Raw genomic sequence first — 20360 nt, forward strand, 5'->3', positions numbered from 1 at the left:
TTCGTGGCGGCAACGTATCGCAAGGCTGATACGTACTCGGCCAAGGAAGCGGGCGTGATGGTGCTGATACATCAACTAAATGTGACCCAAACAAAATCCGAGTTATCATATGATTCAATTGAGTTGCCTCGAGCGCACACACTCACACGCTGAGTCTCAATCCAGGCCAACGAAACCCATTTCTAGAGATTAGCTAAGAACGATAAGGCAATCCACCGTAGAAGCTATATATATTAAAATATTTGTGTGACTCCCCATCGCGGGCTAATTATAAATTAACCTATGTAATTAGATCTCGTTACCATCCTGATCTATAGGTTTAAAAAAAATTATATTAAAATTTATATAATTATAAAAATGAAACTTATAAGTCTATTTACTCTAACGTTATTAGTTTTATTGATGAAAACATAAAAATAATAGGTAAACAAATAATTTCAATATTCCGATTGATGATGATGGATGGTATCGGTATTAGTGGACGATGACACCGCTAAGGGCCACGGGTGGCTACTATAGATGAGGAGAGCAATAACGAGAGATGAGAGTCACTCTGCATGCGTTGGTGTCGACGCAATTACCAAGCGGCCTTATCGTCGTTGCTCATCAACTATGTCGATACCGATGCATATGTAAAGTGACAAAAGAGCTGCTCATTGCGTCGACGTCAATACATTTATCGAATGATGAAATGGTCGTTCGACATCTGCATCAACGCCAACACAAATGCAGAGCGATGCCACTCTACATCTATGTCATCGTTGATGTAGATGCTATGTAACCCTTTCGTCACTTGGCAACAATGTCAACACAATGAGCGACCCTTTTGTCACTCTGTATCTATGTTGACACAGTGAGCGACCCTTTTGCTGCTCTGCATTTGTGTCGACATCGATGTAGTTACTGAGCGACAAAAGGGTCGCTTGACGTTTGCATCAACGGCTCTTTCCCTGCTCGACAATTGCATCGATGTCAACGTAGATGCAGAGCGACGAAAGAGTCGCTTAACAACTGTATTGATATCAACGTAAATACAAAGCGACCCTCATCTCTCCCCTAGCTCTCTTCATCCATAAAAACCAACCACGACCCCTGACGGTATCGCCGTCCACCATCACCGACATCGTTCATCACCGTAAATTGAAACATGAAAATTATTATTTTTCGTTATTTTTAGTTTCTATAGATAAAATTAATAATATTAAGTTAAATGGATCTAAATGTTTCTTTTTTTTAATAACTTTAATGATTTCAACATAAATTTTTTAATCTAAAAACTAGGATGGGAAAGAGATCTAACGACTCGAAGGAATTTATAATTAGCCCTCCCAATTGCTAACTTAAAGTTAACAAGCTATTATGCTCACCACCATGCTGGCCACTATGTTTAAACATCCATAAAATTATTGTGTTCATGCTTTTAACCGAGCTTCAACTGATGTTTCAAGATAGCAAATCAACAATCATGTTTTCTTCAAAGTAAAACAAAAAAAAGCAAGGCAACAACAGGGCATTACCTAATCAAAACCGTTACCACATAGAAAATAGAACAAGTGGCCAGAGCTGCCAAGCTCAAGCAGCAGTACTTAATAGTTCAGAAGAAAGGGATGTAATTAACCTCACATCTAACTCGCAGGTCCACGTAATGGATTATAATGTCAGCATCTCCTTTGCCTATAGCACAAATGACCATATCACAAGGATTACTTGCATAATTTCATATGAGATGACAGAGATATTAAAATCCAGCATCACTGCAAAAATAATGTTTGAAGGTGTCGGCCAAAAGTTAGTGTCTGTTATGCATAAGGAGGCCAAAGGTGTTTGCTAGGGTGTCACGAACGGTCATCACGCACCCATAATAACTCTGTTTAACGAACCGTTTGTTACTCTCATCTACATGTACAGCAGCTTGGTAGCATATTTTGCCTTGATTTTGAGTCATTTTGCTTGTAAAAATGTAAGTTCGAACAAGTTGTAGCACTACAAAGTGATCGCTCACCAAACCGAGCAAAACAGCTCCGTTTTCGTGTGCCACGGGCTATTTTCTGCAGTCCGCTTTCGCTCACCAAAACGTCAGTCATCTCAGCCCCTTGGAACCCCTAGGTGGCACAAGGTTGGATGGGGTTTCGATATAGTGTTGGGCGTTGAACAACCTTTCGTAAGTTCACACGTTCCCTTGACGGGAACTTATTGTCGTGCTCAGCACCCGGTGAGCAGTTATTTGTGGACTTACAGCTATTCATTCAACCCTCTAAAGTCCTTGTTTTCCCCCTCTCTCTTTTTTCTCTTGTACACGCAAGGTGCTCGCTGAATTGCTTGTAAAGCTTCCCCCTTTCGTGAGATGTCGGAACTTGTCCGTCGCTCATTCTTTCGAACTAATCAACTTTCTCTTTTACAGGTCCTTCGGGACCTGCGAGAGGTTGCAAGTGGGCTGATCTTTGCGGAGCAATATCGCAAGGGCGAAGTGCGACTTAGGCAAGGTAAGTTAAGTTCATGTCTTTGTCGTAAGAGTGCCTTGCAACTTAGGCAACGTAAGCTAAGTTCGCATCTTGGCCGCAAGGGTGCCTCACGCCTTAGGCAATTCCAGCTAAGGCCATGACACCATAGAATAACATGATCCTGCTCTTGCCTCTGCAAGAGTTCATGTCCTTGACCTTTATCTAAGGAAAGCTTTTTGCCTCTGCTCCATTTTCCATCTTCTATGTCGGCTCCCTTCATGCGGCTTGGGTACTTCGCCAAGTTGCTCCGCTCCTCGTTTTGCATTGAGTTGACGGTGGCCCTCACACCCACCATTCCACGGGTCAGCCCTCCCTTGAGTCTGATCTCCATATCAACTCCAAGTGTGCCTTTATTTGTGTTACTTTGGGTCACTCCCCCACTTGATCTTACAATGCATCCACCAATGCATTCTCTCAAACGAGATCATGCGACGACTCCTCGCCGCTCGCGCGATCCATTGAGCTTCGTGGAGTTATTATTTTTGAGGTACTCCTCCTCAACATGTGCGGTCTGTTGCACATGATTCTCCCTCTGGAGAACTGGGATCTATCCCTCCTAGATAAATGTCCCGTTGGAGCAACATCTCTCTACGCTTCTTTCTCTCTGAAAGTTTCGGAGACCACCATCCCCTTGGACTACTCTGATTTACTGAACAAATTGTGTATTGTTCTGCCTCCTGCAAACGTACTTATTAGATTGTGACTCCATGTCAATGCAGCTCTCACTGCACTACTCAAGGCCTAGCAATATGCTGAACTCACTGCACACTTCAGCCTCCTACGAACGTATCCTTCACATGCCGAAGAGAACGTTTCAATGCTCCATGGCGTTGAGTTTCGGTCGCCTTGGGATGGCCGCGAACATTCCATCATCCGCATACAGGCTCTTGTATAAGTACTGAATTCTTCGAGTTAGCAATTCCCCTCACCTCTATGAGCTTTGCACAACTCTTTCGTTCGCTGAGCAACTCATTCCACCTTGCATGGTCTCATCCTTTACCAAGCACCTCGCTTGCCTTGAGCACCATCAAGTATAGTTGTCTTTATATTTCTTTCATTTTCTTTATAATATAAAATATGGTAATATAAAATTCCACCAAATTTTATATTTCTTTCATTTTCTTTGTAAATCGTTTAGAGTAACCCATATAAAGTTAGATCCTTAAAAAAAATTATTTTCATATCATTATGATATAACTCAAACTCATACCAAGTCACTAATTTCATGACAATTCTTAACGAGTTTATTAAAACTAAATATCTCGTTATGGTCGATACATTTTTTATAAGTAAAATTTTTAACCATAAGTTTGACCATTATATCTTTCGACATTATCTTTTGAGTCACATTTGTATAATAGACTCTTTTACAATTATTGGACAATTCGATAAATTTATCAGACACCATTCTGGTTAATGATTTTAACTCTTCTTTTATTGTATCATATTATTTTTTAGAATCATTACTTTTCATGACATCTGAAAACAATAAGGGATTCATTCTAATTCCTATATTATAATATAATTCTTATAGATATGCCACATAATAACCATAAATGATAGGATTCCTTTCCCTTTGAGATATTCTCAAAGTTGTCAATTATAGTTGTTCTACACGACCAATCACAATGATATCAATATAACGTGGGAGTTTAGTAATATTATTTTATTATTTACTTTTATCAAATCACTTAATGATTTGAGTAATAATAATCTCTCGAATAATAAAGGAGTATCAACTTATATCTCCTCAATATCAAAATTTGAATTTTGAGATTTTCATTCCCACTTATTTGCTATTTTATAAGAATCTTATATTACCATATTTAATTATCCTAATACTATGATTAGAGCAATATCTACCCTTTTAAACTTTTCTGAATAGATAATAAAATATTTGAAAATAGTTATTAAATCTAATTTTCTTGTATATGGGTTGAAGATCTTTATCTCTATAGGATAATCTCAAATATGTAAATATCTTAACTTAGGTTTCCTGTCATTTCATAACTTAAAAGAAGTCATGTAATTTACTTACTAGGAACATCATTCAAGATATACATAGTTATCCTTGGAGCTTCTTCTCACATTGATTTTGATAAAAAAAAATAACCTATCATGCTCCTAACCATATCTATAAAGGTACGATTATATTTTTCAGCAATCATATTCTGTTATAACACATCTAGTAAATCATATACCTTATTTTTTCAAGAATTTAGAAAAAAAATTAGAATTATAATTAGGTTCATCATAAGTATCATAAAATTCATCACCCTTGTCAGATATGATGATCTTGACTTTTCTATCTAATTGTCTATCGACTTCATTTATGTACACTTCAAGAGTGTGAACGATTATAGACTTTACATGAATTAGATATATATAATCATACATCAATAGGTTATTTATACGGTAATAAAATATCTCTCTTTAATGAGACAAAAGCATAAAGTGACCTATAGATATAAGCATAATCTCAAGGAGTTTATAAAACTATATTTTATTTTAATATTTACTTATAGGACCATTGTAAACTTAAGATTCATATTAATTCTATATAGACTATTATATAGAATTCAAAGGTTAATTTTATTGAATCACAATAAGTTTACAACCACCAAAAGAAAAATAATATTCTAACAATTCTAGGTAATGAACCCAAATTCTTATAATTATAAGAACAAAATATGGATCCTCAAGATTTATCAAATTGAATCATCTTTAAATATAAGCGATGAATACAAACTAATATCGCTTTCACTTTAAGATGATTCCCTATAATGAATATCTCATTCGGTTTTACCTCCCTTCATTTTTTTTTTATTTTAATGAATATTTATTATTGGTAACCTATGTTGAAGCATCAAATTAATCCATCAAATATTAGAAAAATAATTTCTGTAATATTTGATTTGAACCATATAAAGGTTATATTTATACCATTTCATTTCAAATCAAATCTTATAGTTTTTTTTTACATAACTTTTTTTGCTATAGAAATAACATTTTATTGTGAAGATATTCTTTTATGAGTTTATATAATAATTAAAAACTCAGGTGACTAATGCTTCATTCTTATTTTAGTGTTACTTACTCCTTGAGTAGTACTCAAAATATTATGAGTCTTGAGCTTACAATTTTATCATTTATATTGATGACATAATTTTGAATTCCTCAAATTCTATCATTTTAAGGTGTTAACTAATGACTTATCAGAAAATTTAAATTGATCCTTAGATATTCTCATGCATTAGTTGTAAACTATACTAAAGTCTAAGTATCATAAAATTGAATCTTTCATACATTTCTTGATCAATCACCTCAATTATTTATTCCACAGATCTTTCAGTAATTAAGTTTATATTCTGTTCAATTAATCTGATCAAGGTCTCACTTACTCAATACAACTTGCATATGCTTAAACCATTTTTTATAAAATGTATATGGACATTTACAAAAATACAATGAATGAAGTACCACTATAATAATATAACATTAATGTTTTGAGTTTTCAAAATATGATGAACTATTGATATCATCTATATTTCACCTTTGGGTGAAATATTGACATATTTAATATTCACTCAAGATCATTTACGGAGAACTGATATCATCCTTTTGGAATAGTATTGTTACCTTTGGGTATACAACCCTAAACTACAAGGATATCCAAAACAGTATCATCGTACCCCATCACATAACTATTTAAAATAGATTCTCCTTTGAGATTATTTAAATCTCCTAAGTATATATGTCATCATGAATATTATTTTATTTAATGTTATATAGGATCGATTCCATAATATATTTTATAGATTATTGGTCCAGGTCACTTTAATTGCTACATGACCAATACAAAAAAATAAAATACAATCTAAAACATCTCATGAACGATAAGAACTTTATTGTAATTCATATCCCATAAGCCTATTATCTCAAGCTACTTTGGTAGCTACCGGTTAGATAAAACTTAGGAAGATAAATTATAAATAATATTCACTAAATTTTTTTACCTTGATTCATGTTGTCATTGTGAATATTATTTTATTTAATATTATTTAGGATTAATTTCATAATATATTTTATAAATTATTGGTCTAGGTCACTTTAGTGGTTGTAGGACCAATACAAAAATATAAAATATAATTTAAAAATATTCTATAAATTTTTATTATAATTCACATCATAAAAGCCTATCATCCTAAATCACTTTGGCAGCTACAAGTTAGATAAAACTTAGGGAGATAAGTTACAAATAATATTTATCAAATTTTTTTAATTTAACTTATGCTAAGCAATTCAATAATAGAATAACAACCATAATAATTCTTGAACATTAATCAGTAAAAAAAAACTTATATGATAATCATGATAATATATAAATCATGCCATTATGTGAAAGATGAACATTATTTAATAATTTCAAATATATATGTGAATAACCAAATGAATATCCAAGAACAATAATTGGATTTTATTTATCATATATAAAAATATAATCAATAATTCATATAAGAAAACTATAAAAGTAAACCATAATTTATTTTTTTTTAATTAAAATTAAATCTAATCAAATATTCAAAATATAATCATGATTAAATTCAATCATAATAAATCATATTTATCAATTTTATAATTAAGAATATAAATTTAAAATTCTCAATTTCATAAGGGTAAAGCTATACATATTTGATAGGATATAAACTGAAATTATGAGATTTGTAAAGGGCAGAACCATCAAAGAATTAAAGGATATTAATAAATACAAAAGAGTAAAATTGCAATTTGACCAAAGGGAAACCCTAGGGTAAAATTATAATTTTTGCCAAAACCTTACTATGGGCAACCGCCGCCGCCTGCGTGTGCGGCGCTGCCATTGTCGTCGTGGGGCTGCCTTTGCCCGCACGCGGTCGTTGCCGCCACGGGGCTGCCTCTGCTCGCGCACGGTCGATGCGGCAGTTCCTACTCATGCGTGGTTGCCGCCTGGGCGCGGCCGCCACCTGATGCGGTTGTCTGCCCTCCTTGTCACAGACTTAGCTGGTTTTGCCTAAGTCGTGCGGCACCCTTGCATGTCCGTCCGCAAAGGTCAGCCTCTCCGAAGCCTCTCGTCCCTTAGGACCCACAAAAGAGAGAACGAGTTAGAGAAAACGCCTCATTCGGGATCCACAAGCAAACATCTCCGAAAACACTTCATAGACAATGTAAATTACAAACAGACTTTACAAGCTTTGAACAGTTGCATAACAAAGGGTCAAAATGATCCATTACAGATCAAAAATCTCTCACACGTGTCCTCATAACACAACCTTTATTTACAAGCCTAAAGCGGCCACCAACCTAACTAAAATGAGACTATTAAGCCTTCGGCTGTCCCTCTTCATACTGTACAAAGCATGAACATACCAAAAGACACGGACATACATAAGTATTACATCAAACATCCTATTTCGAAGTTTGTCCGTAACATTCTCCCCTACTTATTCCTTCGATGTCCTCGTCAAAGCCTTTGTCGACACTACAACTCCTCGCCTTTGCTGAGTCTTCAATCTTCTCCTCCAGCTGCAATGCGCCTCTTGGCTCCCAGCTACTCTCCGTTGCTGTTTTTGAGTAGTTGAACCTTTAATCCACCATGCTACTTCAACTCGCCAATGGCTCTGACTCTAGTGTGGGGTTGGCTGAGTTGTGTTGATCCTTGTTGGTTCCTGCAGATCCTCCAAATGAAGGAAAAGACAATCCTTACTATGCGCCAGTCTCTCAAATGCTCATGCTGCTTGAACTAGGTGGATGCTTGTTGGAGCTTTAACAAGCATTGGCTCGCAAACTTCTGAAGTTTTTGGGTCCTTCCTCTACAAAATTTGCCCATTGACTCTTCTTTCACTTAGTTGTCACTTCCAAGTAGGTTCGCTTCACTTCCGTTTTCGATTGTCAGTTCGTTGGGAAATGAAGAGGACAATCTACTCTCAGTAGCACTGATCACCGTTGGTGAGGATTTGACAACTATTGTCATCCATTATCTTCGAAGGGTCTTTGAACATGTACAGAGCTCCTCTACTGGATAGATAAGAGAATTAGGGTACTCGGTTTTGCCCAGTCTCTTAAGAGTTGAGAAGGCAAAGGTTACTTGATTTCGCCTGCCTCCTCGAGGTTGTACTCCATGCATTGAGCTGGTTACTGGCCTTCGCCTGCTCTTTGCTCACACTTCTGAAGCACTTGAAATGTTTGCTCTCCTTGTGTTGAGTTAGCTACTGTGATTCACCTTCTCAATGTCATCGAACTTCTGGAATGCAAGTTTTCACCCCAACTTGGAGTAATTCTCTAATAGATTTGGTCGCCTCTGGGATTGTACCGTCTTCTCCATCAACCCTGCCGCCTACTCCCCTGAGTAGCAAAGGTACAACACCGTATACTGCTTGCTTCGTTCCTTGGTCGTGCACTCTTGCATGACCCGAAGTCCTTCACTTTCAGCTATCTTGATGAGAAGCTCGTTGACATCGGTCTTACGAAGTTCCTCGGCCTCTGCCCTTCAGCCTTGTCTCGGTACTTGGAGTTTGCCTCTGCATGCTCCACCTCCTCGGCCCCCTTCACGACCAAGCGCTCTCCCTTCATGAGAGCAAGGGATCAATGACTTTCACGAAAGTCCTGCCTTTGTGGTACCATGACGCTGCTATGCCCATGGCCCTACTATCCGTCGCCCCGCATCTGTATCCCTTTTCTTCACGATCAGTAGATATGTCTCTGTGGCACTCCTTTGAGTCCACCTCCATTCTAACCGATGCTTGATTTTGGGTAACTAAGTCTCTCTGGACTCGTCGTCGCTTCTTCGCCCCTTTCGACCCCTTGCTTCAACACATCTGTGTTATCCAAGCAGCTCTCTTTGGTCGATGGAAAGACAAACTGCAACTCCTATGCATGGCCTCTGCCATCACATTATAGGATTTGCACTGATTCTGTTCTCCTTAGCTTCCTTGGTAACAACGTTCGCTTACTCGACCTTATCCTCTAACTTATCGGGCTCCCTTAAGCGAATACGGGCTCTAGAGCAGTCCAACTATCCAACTGCTTCGATCATACCTCTGTATGATCAAGTCCCTCCCATGGGACTCACTAGTACTTGCATTCAAACTTTTCCCTTGGTGGAACACGGCCCCCATATGTTGATGACCAAGGCTTTCATCCGATGCAAAATTCGATACATGCACGGAAGACCCGCCTTTACGGTATCATGGCCTTCACTCCTTAAATCCATAGCCCTTCTTACCATCGTGTTGTTCAACGAAGTGGAGCTTCCAGTAGCTCCCGATCATACCTCCATATGATCTAGTCCCTCACGGGACTTTGTCGTGTGTATCGCATTGCCATGAACTGTTCCACCACGTCGCCTTCTGGTGACATCTCTATTGCATTGTGATCCTTGTGGGATGAACTCGAATTGTGAACCCTTCATGTGTGGCCTCTGCCAATACATCGCAGGGTCTCTTCCACCTTCAATTTTGTTCGCTCCTTTGGCAATCGACCTTCATCCACCCACTCTTGGGTCACACCTAGATGAAGCACCACTCTAGGACAGTTCGTCGCCTAATAGCTCCCGAAGTCCCCTGACTTCGCTGCAATTAGTGCCCCATTGTCTGGATCCTAGGCCTCTGCCCCTACCAGCATAATCTCCGCTGTGCACCACTTCCTGCCTAGCAACATGATTTATAACACTGTGGCATATTCTTTAAGAGTACCCGCCTCTGCGTCCTCTTGCCCCGTGCTAAGGCCTTCTGAACCCAACTTCGCCTCCGCAAATTGAGTCGCCTTAGATCCTCCATCAAATGCTTTTCCGAGATAAGGTGCATGTGCCCAGAAGCTCCCTTCGTCTTTGACACCATGCAAGATGAGTCCGCTCCATCAGAATGAAGGACCCATGAAACAACATGATCCTACTCTTGCCTCTACAAGAGTTCATGTCCATGACCTTTGTTTAAGGAAAGCATTGTGCCTTTGCTCTATGTTTCAACCTCTATGCTGGCTCCCTTCATGTGGCTTAGGTACTTCGCCAAGTTACACCCAAGTTGCTCCGCTCCTCGTTTTTGCATTGAGTCGATGGTGCCCTCACGCCCACCATTCCAAGGGTCATCCCTCCCTTAAGTCTGATCTCCATATCGACTCCAAGTGTGCCTTCATTTGAGTTGCTTTGGGTCACTCCACCACTTGATCTCGCAATGCATCCACCAATGCATTCTCTCGAGCGATATCATGCAACGACTCCTCGCCGCTTGCTCGGTCCATTGAGCTCCGTGGAGTTGTTGTTTGTTGAGGTACTCCTCCTCAACATGTGAGGTCCGTCCCACATGATTCTCCCTTTGGAAAGTCGGGACTTATCCCTCCTGGATAACTATCCCATTGGAGCAACATCTCTCTTCGTTTCGGAGACCACCATCCCCTTGGACTACTCCGATCTGCTGAACAAACTATGCATTGTTCTGCCTCCTGCAAACGCACTTGCTAGATTGCGACTCCACGTCAATACAGCCCCCGCTGCACCACTCAAGGCCTAGCAGCATGCTGAACTCGTTGCATTCTTCAGCCTCCTACGGACGTATCCTTCACATGCCGAAGAGAAAGTTTCAATGCTCCATGGCGCCGAGTTTCAGTCGCCTTGGGATGGCCGTGAACATTCCATCGTCCGCATATAAGCCCATGCATGAGTACTAAATTCTTTGAGTTAGCAATTCCCCTCACCTCTATGAGCTTTGCACAACTCTTTTGGTCGCTGAACAACACATTCCACCTTACATGGTCTCATCCTTTACCAAGCGCCTCACTTGTCTTGAGCACCATCAAGTATAGTCGTCAACGTTGAGCCGTAGCTCAAACTCAGTCATCCCAACCTTTGTGCGCTCCGCATTCTTCCAAGCTTGCTTGTTCTCGTGGTGCCTCTTGCGCGAAGGGTTGGCCATTCCTCTGAATGCCAATGTCAGATGCCCGCTCCTCCGAGCAACTCCTTTTCCCTACATCTCCATGCTCATTTTCCCCTAAACGGTCGCGCGTGTGCTGACTGCCTTCAACGCAGCCTCGCTAGGTCCCCCATGTTTGCATGCTAAGTGTTTCTATGAGTGCTTGTCTCGCTCTGATACTATCTGTCACGGACTTAGCTGGTTTTACCTAAGTCTGCGGCACCCTTGCATGTCCGTCCGCAAAGGTCAGCGTTCCCGAAGCCTCCCATGTCCTTTAGGACCCACAAAAGAGAGAATGGGTTAGAGAAAACGCCTTATTCGGGATCCACAAGCAAACATCTCCGAAAACACTTCATAGACAATGCAAATTACAAACAGACTTTACAAGCTCTGAACAGTTGCACAACAAAGGGTCAAAATGGTCCATTATAGACCGAAAATCTTTCACACATGTCCTCATGATACAACCTTTATTTACAAGCCTAAAGCGATCACCAACCTAACTAAAATGAGACTATTAAGTCTTCGGTCGTCCCTCTATATGTTGTACAAAGCATAAACATACCAAAAGATACGGATATATATGCATTACATCAAACATCATATTTAGAAGTTTGTCCGTGACATCCTGAGACCACCGTATGGGTGTGGTGCTGTCGCTGTGGCGCACACGTAGCCTAGTGCAGCAGAATTTGCTGGCTGTACGCAGCAAGGTCGACGATGGGCATTACTGGTTCACGATCGTTGGAGAATAGGGAATTAAATATGTTTGATCTCAAGAACTTAGGCTCTGATACCAATTGTTAGCATAAAATCTATAATATACCGCTTGAAAAGATATCTCTATTTGATCTACAAGGGCATCATCTTTAAATCCAAGATCGTTATCAATCTTTAAAGAGAAATTAGATCCTTCTCTTCTCTTTCTATCCTTTCACGCTCCTCTTCTTTAGTCCCTAGAGGTCCTATCTATTTATAGGCGAGAGCAGAAAGTCTAGGATAAGTAATTAAGAGAATTTCTCCCATCAAGAATATCTTCTAAGAAATCATACTTTAAGTATACTTTTTTTTCTATTGATTAATATATGTCATCAAAATCTAATTAATTATATTATATATATTTTATCCAATAAATAAACCGAATCTACCAAATAAAATCAAATCATGCAAAACGTTTGAGCTACTCATTTATTACCGAGGGATTAGAATTGTAGGAAAAGAGTACCTATCAGTCATTTCACCTATCCCGCGGTATTTTATTTATCAAGGCAGGCTTTTGACTTGGGTTCATTCATCTCCAGCCCTGTAAAATTAGAGTTCAAGAATCTCAATTACCCAAGCAAGCAAACGAAATTTCTATTTAGTTCTAGCATTATGCAATGAGACTATTAGTTGGCAAAATGATCTTGGTTTCTTTGAATATTTTATGCAACAGCAATACAAGGCCTAAACTCTCTCTCTCTCTCTCTTTGCCTACCCGACTTTGAATATTTTTTGGCTTTTTTTTCTCTTACAAGCTATCGAGTCAAAGAACATCAACAAGTGTTGATAGAAAATTAACCTCCAAATATTTTTATTAGTCAACTATGGCCCAACAAAGAAAACGGTGTTAACCTGACATAATCCTTCCCAAGTCGATGGAGCACCTATAAATTATCCACATTCCTCTTTCTCGCATAGTGTGTGAAAGATATAATCTTCATATTTACTTCCAGACCAAGCATTGTTTTACATCACATCGAAAATAAGAGCGAGCGAGCGAGCGAGCGAACGAGCGAACGAGCGAGCTGCACAAGTGCTCACCTTACACGAGAAACACCAGATTGACTAAACCCAGTCATTTTCCATCACGTCCACACCCACAACAATCTACTCGCAATGATATCGATCGAGCTTCGGATTCCACATATTTATTATTGCCTTTAAATAATAATTAGCACCACTATGGATGAAAGAAACGATGATGGTGAGGCGGTGATCGTCATCGTCTACGTTGAATATTATTTAGAGACTTGACTTCGCTCAAGTCTTTCAGATATTCTAATAACATACGTACGCATTCTTCCTTCTGCGTCTTTCGGATATGCTACTACGCGGTAGGGTACCAACTCCTTGTAATGTTTGTTTATACGATGGAAACAGCCATGGCAATGCTTTCTTTATAAGTAGAAACCCTCAGTTGGGTCTTCTGCAATCATCAGCAGCGGCATGGCGTTGCAGACGCCCAAAAAGCTACTTCAGCTGAAGCTCCTGGTCCACCAGAACTCCGGCCAAGTCCTCTACGCCGAGGCCGGCAAGGACTTCGTCGACTTCCTCTTCGGGTTGCTCGGCGTGCCCCTCGGCCACGCCGCCCGCCTGCTCACGGAGGACCACATGGCCGGCTGCCTCCCCACGCTCTGCAAGAGCTTCCACGAGCTCGAGGACGGCTACTTCGTGCACCCCGCCGACGACCGCGACGCCGTCTTCGTCCCCGACGCCTCCTCGCCCGCCTTCGACATCCTGCGCAGCAGCAGCCCCTCCCCGCCCCAGACCGCCAAGATCTACTACCGCTGCTCCGGCGCGGACACCAGCCACTACTACTTCGACAACTACAACAGCTGCTACGGGAACTACGGCCACGTGACCGACGTCTACGGGACGCCATGTCCGTCGTGCGAGAAGGAGATGACGACCGAGATGAGGTTCGTGCCGGGCAGGAGGGACGTGAAGGGCAAGCAGGTGGCGGCCATGGAAGCTGCGGGTGGGGGTTACGTCAAGGGGGTGCTCACGTACATGGTGATGGACAACTTGGCCGTCATGCCCATGTCCACCATCTCCGCCGTCACTCTCCTCAACAGGTTCCACGTTACGGACCTCAAGTCCCTGAGCGAGTGGAAGGTAGAGGTGGGGAAGAAAGAGGTAAACAATCCATCGATCCATCATTTGCTCCGCCATGCTATACGTACTGATCTCTCACACACCAATCACTTACTACATGCTGATCCCGACATGGATAGGGTTCGGAGCTGCTGAAGGCGTCGTTGCGGTCGAAGACTGTTCTCACGGATGTGTTTGTGAGGAAATGGAAGAGAGGGGTTTTGGTGGAGTGAAACAACAGAAGCTTGCATGCCGCTCAAAGACTGTTCCCGACAAAAGCATATTTTTAGATCTCTCACACACCAATCACATATTTTTAGTTCTATATGTATGTAATTAGATATATATATATATATATATATATATATATATATTTATATATATATAAAGATATTTTACTGGAAAAAAAATTACTATTAACTTTTTACTGGTTTGCACCCCGCATATTTATTTTTACATGTTTTCTTATAAATAATAAAAAAATTTGTGAACCAACTCAATTGATATTGAGAAAATCAATGAGGTTTTATGATTAAGCATAACTTAAGTATAACTTAGTTTAATTTCGAGTGAAACTGACACTAAACTAATCCAAATTTTAATAAAATAACTAGAACATAAATCCTAGATTGATTAAAAATTTTTATTTTTAATAATTTATGATGATTATTATCAAAATTTAAAATTTTTTGAATCGATAATGTGATCAAGTGTAACTTTATCGAATTATACTAAACCAACTCATACTTCTAGAAAACCACTAAGGCATGATTCTAAGATGATTATCACTATTTTTAAATAAAAAATTTATGATAAGTAATTATCAAAATTAGATTTTTTTTTAATATATTCTCTAATCAAGTATATCTCGTTTCGATTTCGAGTGTAACTTAGTCAACTTCTACTAAGCCAACTTAAACTTCTACTAAACTACATAATCATGATTCTAAGACGATTAATATTATTTTTATAAAATTTTATAATGATTAATTATTAAAATTAAATTTTTTTAATAAATTCTAATAGTAACTTAGTTCAATTTCGAGTATAACTTTGTAAACTTCCACTAAGCCAATCCAAATTTTCATACAATCATTAGAAAATAATTTTAAAATAATAATAATAATAATTTTTTTTTATAAACAAATATTTTTATGATAATTAATTATCAAAATTAAAGATTTTTTTTAATAGATTCTAGGATTGATCATAACTTAATTATATTTGAGTATAACTTGGTAAACTTTCTGCAAACCAACTCAAAATCTAAGGTTATAATAACTGTTTGTTGAGGTAGATCATTTCCTTTGCTAAGCCATAAACCATGATTTGATCTTGGGAGTCATTTTTACACAAATGATATCAATGAACATTCATAATACTCATCCTTACATTTTTCTCAAAGATTTAAATCCTATTATTGAGAAATCTTAAAAAAAAAAAACGATCATGAGAATATAAGGAATTTTCTAAAGCAAATATCAAAGAATCTACGATACATAAGAAGGTGCTTATACATGTAATGTATGCTTACATTATATCGTCATATTACTGTATCAGAAACATCATGTTGTTATCTGTTGACAAGAATGGAAGCCTAAATTAGAGAGCTTGACAACAGTAAAAAAAAGAAGATGCACAGAAACATGATGTGTGTTTGACGAGGTGGTGGATAATATTTGGCTCGTCCTATCAATATCTCCAGGAGGAGAAAGAAAAAAGAAGAGAAGAAGATGCACATGATGTGTTTTTTTGTCGACGTTGTGGATAATATTTGGCTCGTACTATCAACATCTTAATAATAAAACATCTTTACCTTTTAAATTTATTGAGATTGTCAAGTATTTTAATCGATCGGGATAAAAAATTCTATACAACATATAATTTTTCATGAAGAAAAAAATCTTAATAATTATAGTTTAATTTTTCTATAAATATCTCATATATTTCTAAGTGTTGACTGAGGAGAATTTATTTGACATTATGAAGAATTTAATAAGTAGAATTTATTGTGCTACGTTAATCTTATATCAACTTTTTAATATATCATTTAATTGTTTATTTTTATGATTTGTTTTAGTTTTGAAAATCTTCTCTTCCCTCTCATTTAATAGAGAGCGATTGTTGAGATTAACTGAAATTCTTGGAGTGAATATCTTAGTGTGATAAGGAATTCTAGTAAAAAAATGAGTTCTCTTTGATTATGATTTGATTTTTCTATATATATCTCATATATATTTGGGATCTTAGCGGGGAAAAAGCAAAATATGATAAATATTTTTTTATGTTTCTAAGTTTCTCTCTAGAGTGTCTAGAGAAGATACTCTATACGATTTCTATAAAACATGAGAGAAAAAGATATAAATTCTTTTAAATTTATGTAAAATGATCTAAAAATCATACTTAAGTGAAAATATCTTTTATATAAATAAGATTTATCAAACTATGTTAATATTCTATCGACTTTCTAGCATTATGCAATGGACTCTTAGTTAGCAAAATGATCTTGATTTCTATGAAAATTGAACGCAACAGAAGGCCTAACTCTCTCTCTCTCTCTCTCTCTCTCTCTCTCTCTCTCTCTCTATATATATATATATATATATATATATATATATATAGTCAATCCACTTAACTCCTAGTTAATTCTTAAGGTAAACATGACTCAAACAAGTATGTGGGTCAGCCAACAAAGTTGAAACAAACATGTTGGTGATGGAAAATTCCTCAAGTTCTTCAGATATGTATGCTAATAGGAACTGTAGAAAAACAAAATATTTAATGATCCAACACCTAAAACTCCAGTCCAGCTTTCCATGTGATCCACTAATTCTACATTAATAGCTATTTCAATTGAACCTCAATTTTCTACCCAAATTTTCTTTTCATGTCAACACAACATGTCGTCATTAGACAAGAAAATTTTATTCAAGATTTTCTCCTTTTTATTCTATTAACCACGAATTCCTAGAAACCTCCAACTTCAGTTGCAAGGAGACAAATCAAACAATAAATAGGAATCATAAATTTGAACTGCACATAATCCATCCCAACCCGCAAAACAGAGAGGTAATGTCAATGATCGATGAATTGATTCGATTACCGAGCTTTTTGTCAGAGCAGTTGCATCAGAATCAGGATCAAGAGAACACCAACCTCTTCCTCCACCTGATCTGCTCAACGCCACATATATCAGTAGAAGCCTCCTCGATGCCCACCCTGTTAAACATTTTCCGATCCACATCCATCAATATTCCAACATACAATATGAAAATCCACTTCAAGGCAATCCGATCAAAAAAAAAAAAAAAGATCCATGTCGCATAAGCTCTAGATGGCGCAGCGAAGCTCGCCATCGGATCCGCTGCAGTCGATCCGGTGATCATAGAGGTAAATCTACCGATCGCGAAGAATGGGACGCAAATACGAGGCGACAAATAGTAGGGTCATAGGCATGACAACGTTATGGTACCGTAGAGGCGGGACTTCCGCGAAGTCATCGACCCCTTGCTCTCATAAAGGGAGAGCGCTTGGTCATGAAAGGGGCCGAGGATGTGGAGAATACAGAGACAAACTCTAAGCATTGAGACATAGCTAAAGGGTAGAGGCCAGGGAACTTCGTAAGACCGGTGTCAACGAGCTTCTCATCAAGATAGCAAAAAGTGTTAGGATCGGAGCAGCACTAAGAGGGGGGGGGGGGGGGGGTGAATTAGTGCAGCGGATTAAAACTTCGGTTTTGATAAATCTTTCGTACGATGAAAAGCAATATCAATGGTAACCGATTTTAGAAGCTTGATAACTTAGAAACGTATGGAAGCGTAGTAACTAAGTAGAGAAGTTTGCAGTATGTAAATGGCAAGAGTAGGATGCAAACCAGATAACGCAGTAGTTTTTAAAGTGGTTCGGTCAAAATGACCTACATCCACTTGCAAAGCCTTCTTCAAAGAGGCTTCCAACTTCCACTAGCAAATTTCTTGTAGGGGAAGGACTAATACCCCTCTTACAACCTTCACAAGTGGTTCACACTCTTACAATTCTTTTCAACAAGATGGGAGGTGGTGAACACTTAAGCAATATGAAAAACAAGGCTTGCAAAGACTATTCTAAGGCTCTTAACTCAAACTATTGCTTTTCAAAAGGTTGTAATCTCAGTTGAAATTTGAGGGATATTTATAGGCCTCAAGAGGATTCAAATTTGGACTCCAAAATTTGAATTCTCTTTGGTTCCCGATGTTGGCGGTGCCACCGCCCAACTCTCGGGTGCTGGGCGGTGCCACCGCCTGGCTCTCGGGTGCTAGGCGGTGCCACCGCCAAATCTGGCGGTGCCACCGCCTACACTATTTCAGCTCACTAGTTGGGCTCCAAAATTGGCCCAAACCAGTCCGAACTAGAGCTCAATTGGCCCCTACTTGGTTTATAGGATTAACACCAAATCCTAACCCTAAGTAACGTGCTAACTACGAATTTAAAGATATTTTCTAAGCTATTACAAAGTCCGTAAGTCAAGACATCTTCCGACGAGCTTCCGACGAACTTCCGACGGTTTTCCGATAAACTCTCGAAAACCATTATGCGGACTACCGGCAAGCTCCTAGACTTCACGATTTGATCTTGACGAGTTCCAACGAGCTTCTTCGGCAAGCTCCGATCTTTCTCGGCGAGCTCCGCGAACTTCCAACAAACCTTCCGGCGAGCTTCCGAAAAACCCTTCGGCAAGCTCCCTACTCATTCTCGGCTAGTTCCAGCAACATTCCCGACGAACCTTCGGACTTCTGTCGAACTCTCGAACTCGCAATGAATCCTTCGTGCTGGACTCCGACACTTTGTTTTGCTTTATGTCTTCGTCGTTATCGTAGTTAATCCTGCACACACAAGCTAAAACTCTACTCCGATCTTGTCACGCCCCCTCAAAAAATAACCATCATATTATAATTTTCATTACAAATCTATCCAGGATCCAAACACACATTCGAGGACACTGAAAAACATTCTATCAAATTCACATAAAACCTATGCAGTTTATAATCATATATCACATCACTCAATAATTCACACCTATGCAGTTTATAATCATATATCACATCACTCAATAATTCACATTTATGGCAACCCAAGCCAATTTAACAAACATGAACAACAATTATAAATCCACAAGCTATGTAATTTATACAATCATAACTCCAACCATTTACCACAAGTTCATATCATCATAAACTAGACTTAACATTCCGAAATTCCAAATAAGAGAGATCTTCTAATACTTTTACACAATATATCCATTTCGATTCATCGACAACATTTCATTACATACAAAATATGCTTATACAACAATAACATAATAACCAACAAGACTTGCCCATAATTCTGAATAGCTCTCCACTGCCTCAACCCAATCTTAACATTTAAGCAAGCGACAAGCTATCCTGAAAAATTTATACAACAACGGGGTGAGCATATAAAGCTCAACAAGTGACTAACATATCCATGTCAAAAAAGGATAATTTCCAAAGAGATAAAGTTTCAAAATGCAAGGCAGAATATAAGAATCCATAGACGTAATATCATTAGGTGCAGAATCACAATTGTCATTTCAATCATATATATTTGGTTCATAACAGATGGGGCATAGAGTAATTGGAGCATATCAGCAACGAACGAAACGTTTTGGAGCATATCAATAATAAATGAAATATTTCGAAGCTTATCAATGGCATATGAAATGTTCCGGAGCATATCAACGGCGTATGGAACATTTCGAAGCATATCAACAATGAATGAAACATTTCGGAGCATATAAATAACAAATAAAATATTTCGGAGCCTATCAGTGGCGTATGAAATGTTCCGGAGCATATCAACGGTGTATGGAACATTTCGGAGCATATCAATGACGTATGAAATGTTCCGGAGCATATCAATGACGTATGAAATGTTCCGGAGCATATCAACGGCGTATGGAACATTTCGAAGCATATCAACAATGAATGAAACATTTCGGAGCTTATCAATGGCGTATGAAATGTTCCGGAGCATATCAACGGCATATGGAACATTTCGAAGC

At 38.5% G+C, this 20360-nt stretch overlaps 1 protein-coding gene across 1 annotated transcript; it reads left to right on the top strand.

Moving 5' to 3' along the window:
- The first annotated feature begins 13637 nt into the window (after window positions 1-13637).
- Window positions 13638-14730, top strand: LOC135606484 (uncharacterized). Its single transcript, XM_065097515.1, has 2 exons — window positions 13638-14341; window positions 14440-14730. The coding sequence occupies exons 1-2, from the start codon at window positions 13652-13654 to the stop codon at window positions 14530-14532; spliced, it is 783 nt and encodes a 260-aa protein (XP_064953587.1). The 5' UTR covers window positions 13638-13651; the 3' UTR covers window positions 14533-14730.
- Window positions 14731-20360: the final 5630 nt, after the last annotated feature.

The sequence above is a fragment of the Musa acuminata genome, chromosome BXJ2-3 (assembly GCF_036884655.1).
Source record: "Musa acuminata AAA Group cultivar baxijiao chromosome BXJ2-3, Cavendish_Baxijiao_AAA, whole genome shotgun sequence".
Taxonomy (NCBI): Eukaryota; Viridiplantae; Streptophyta; class Magnoliopsida; order Zingiberales; family Musaceae; genus Musa; species Musa acuminata.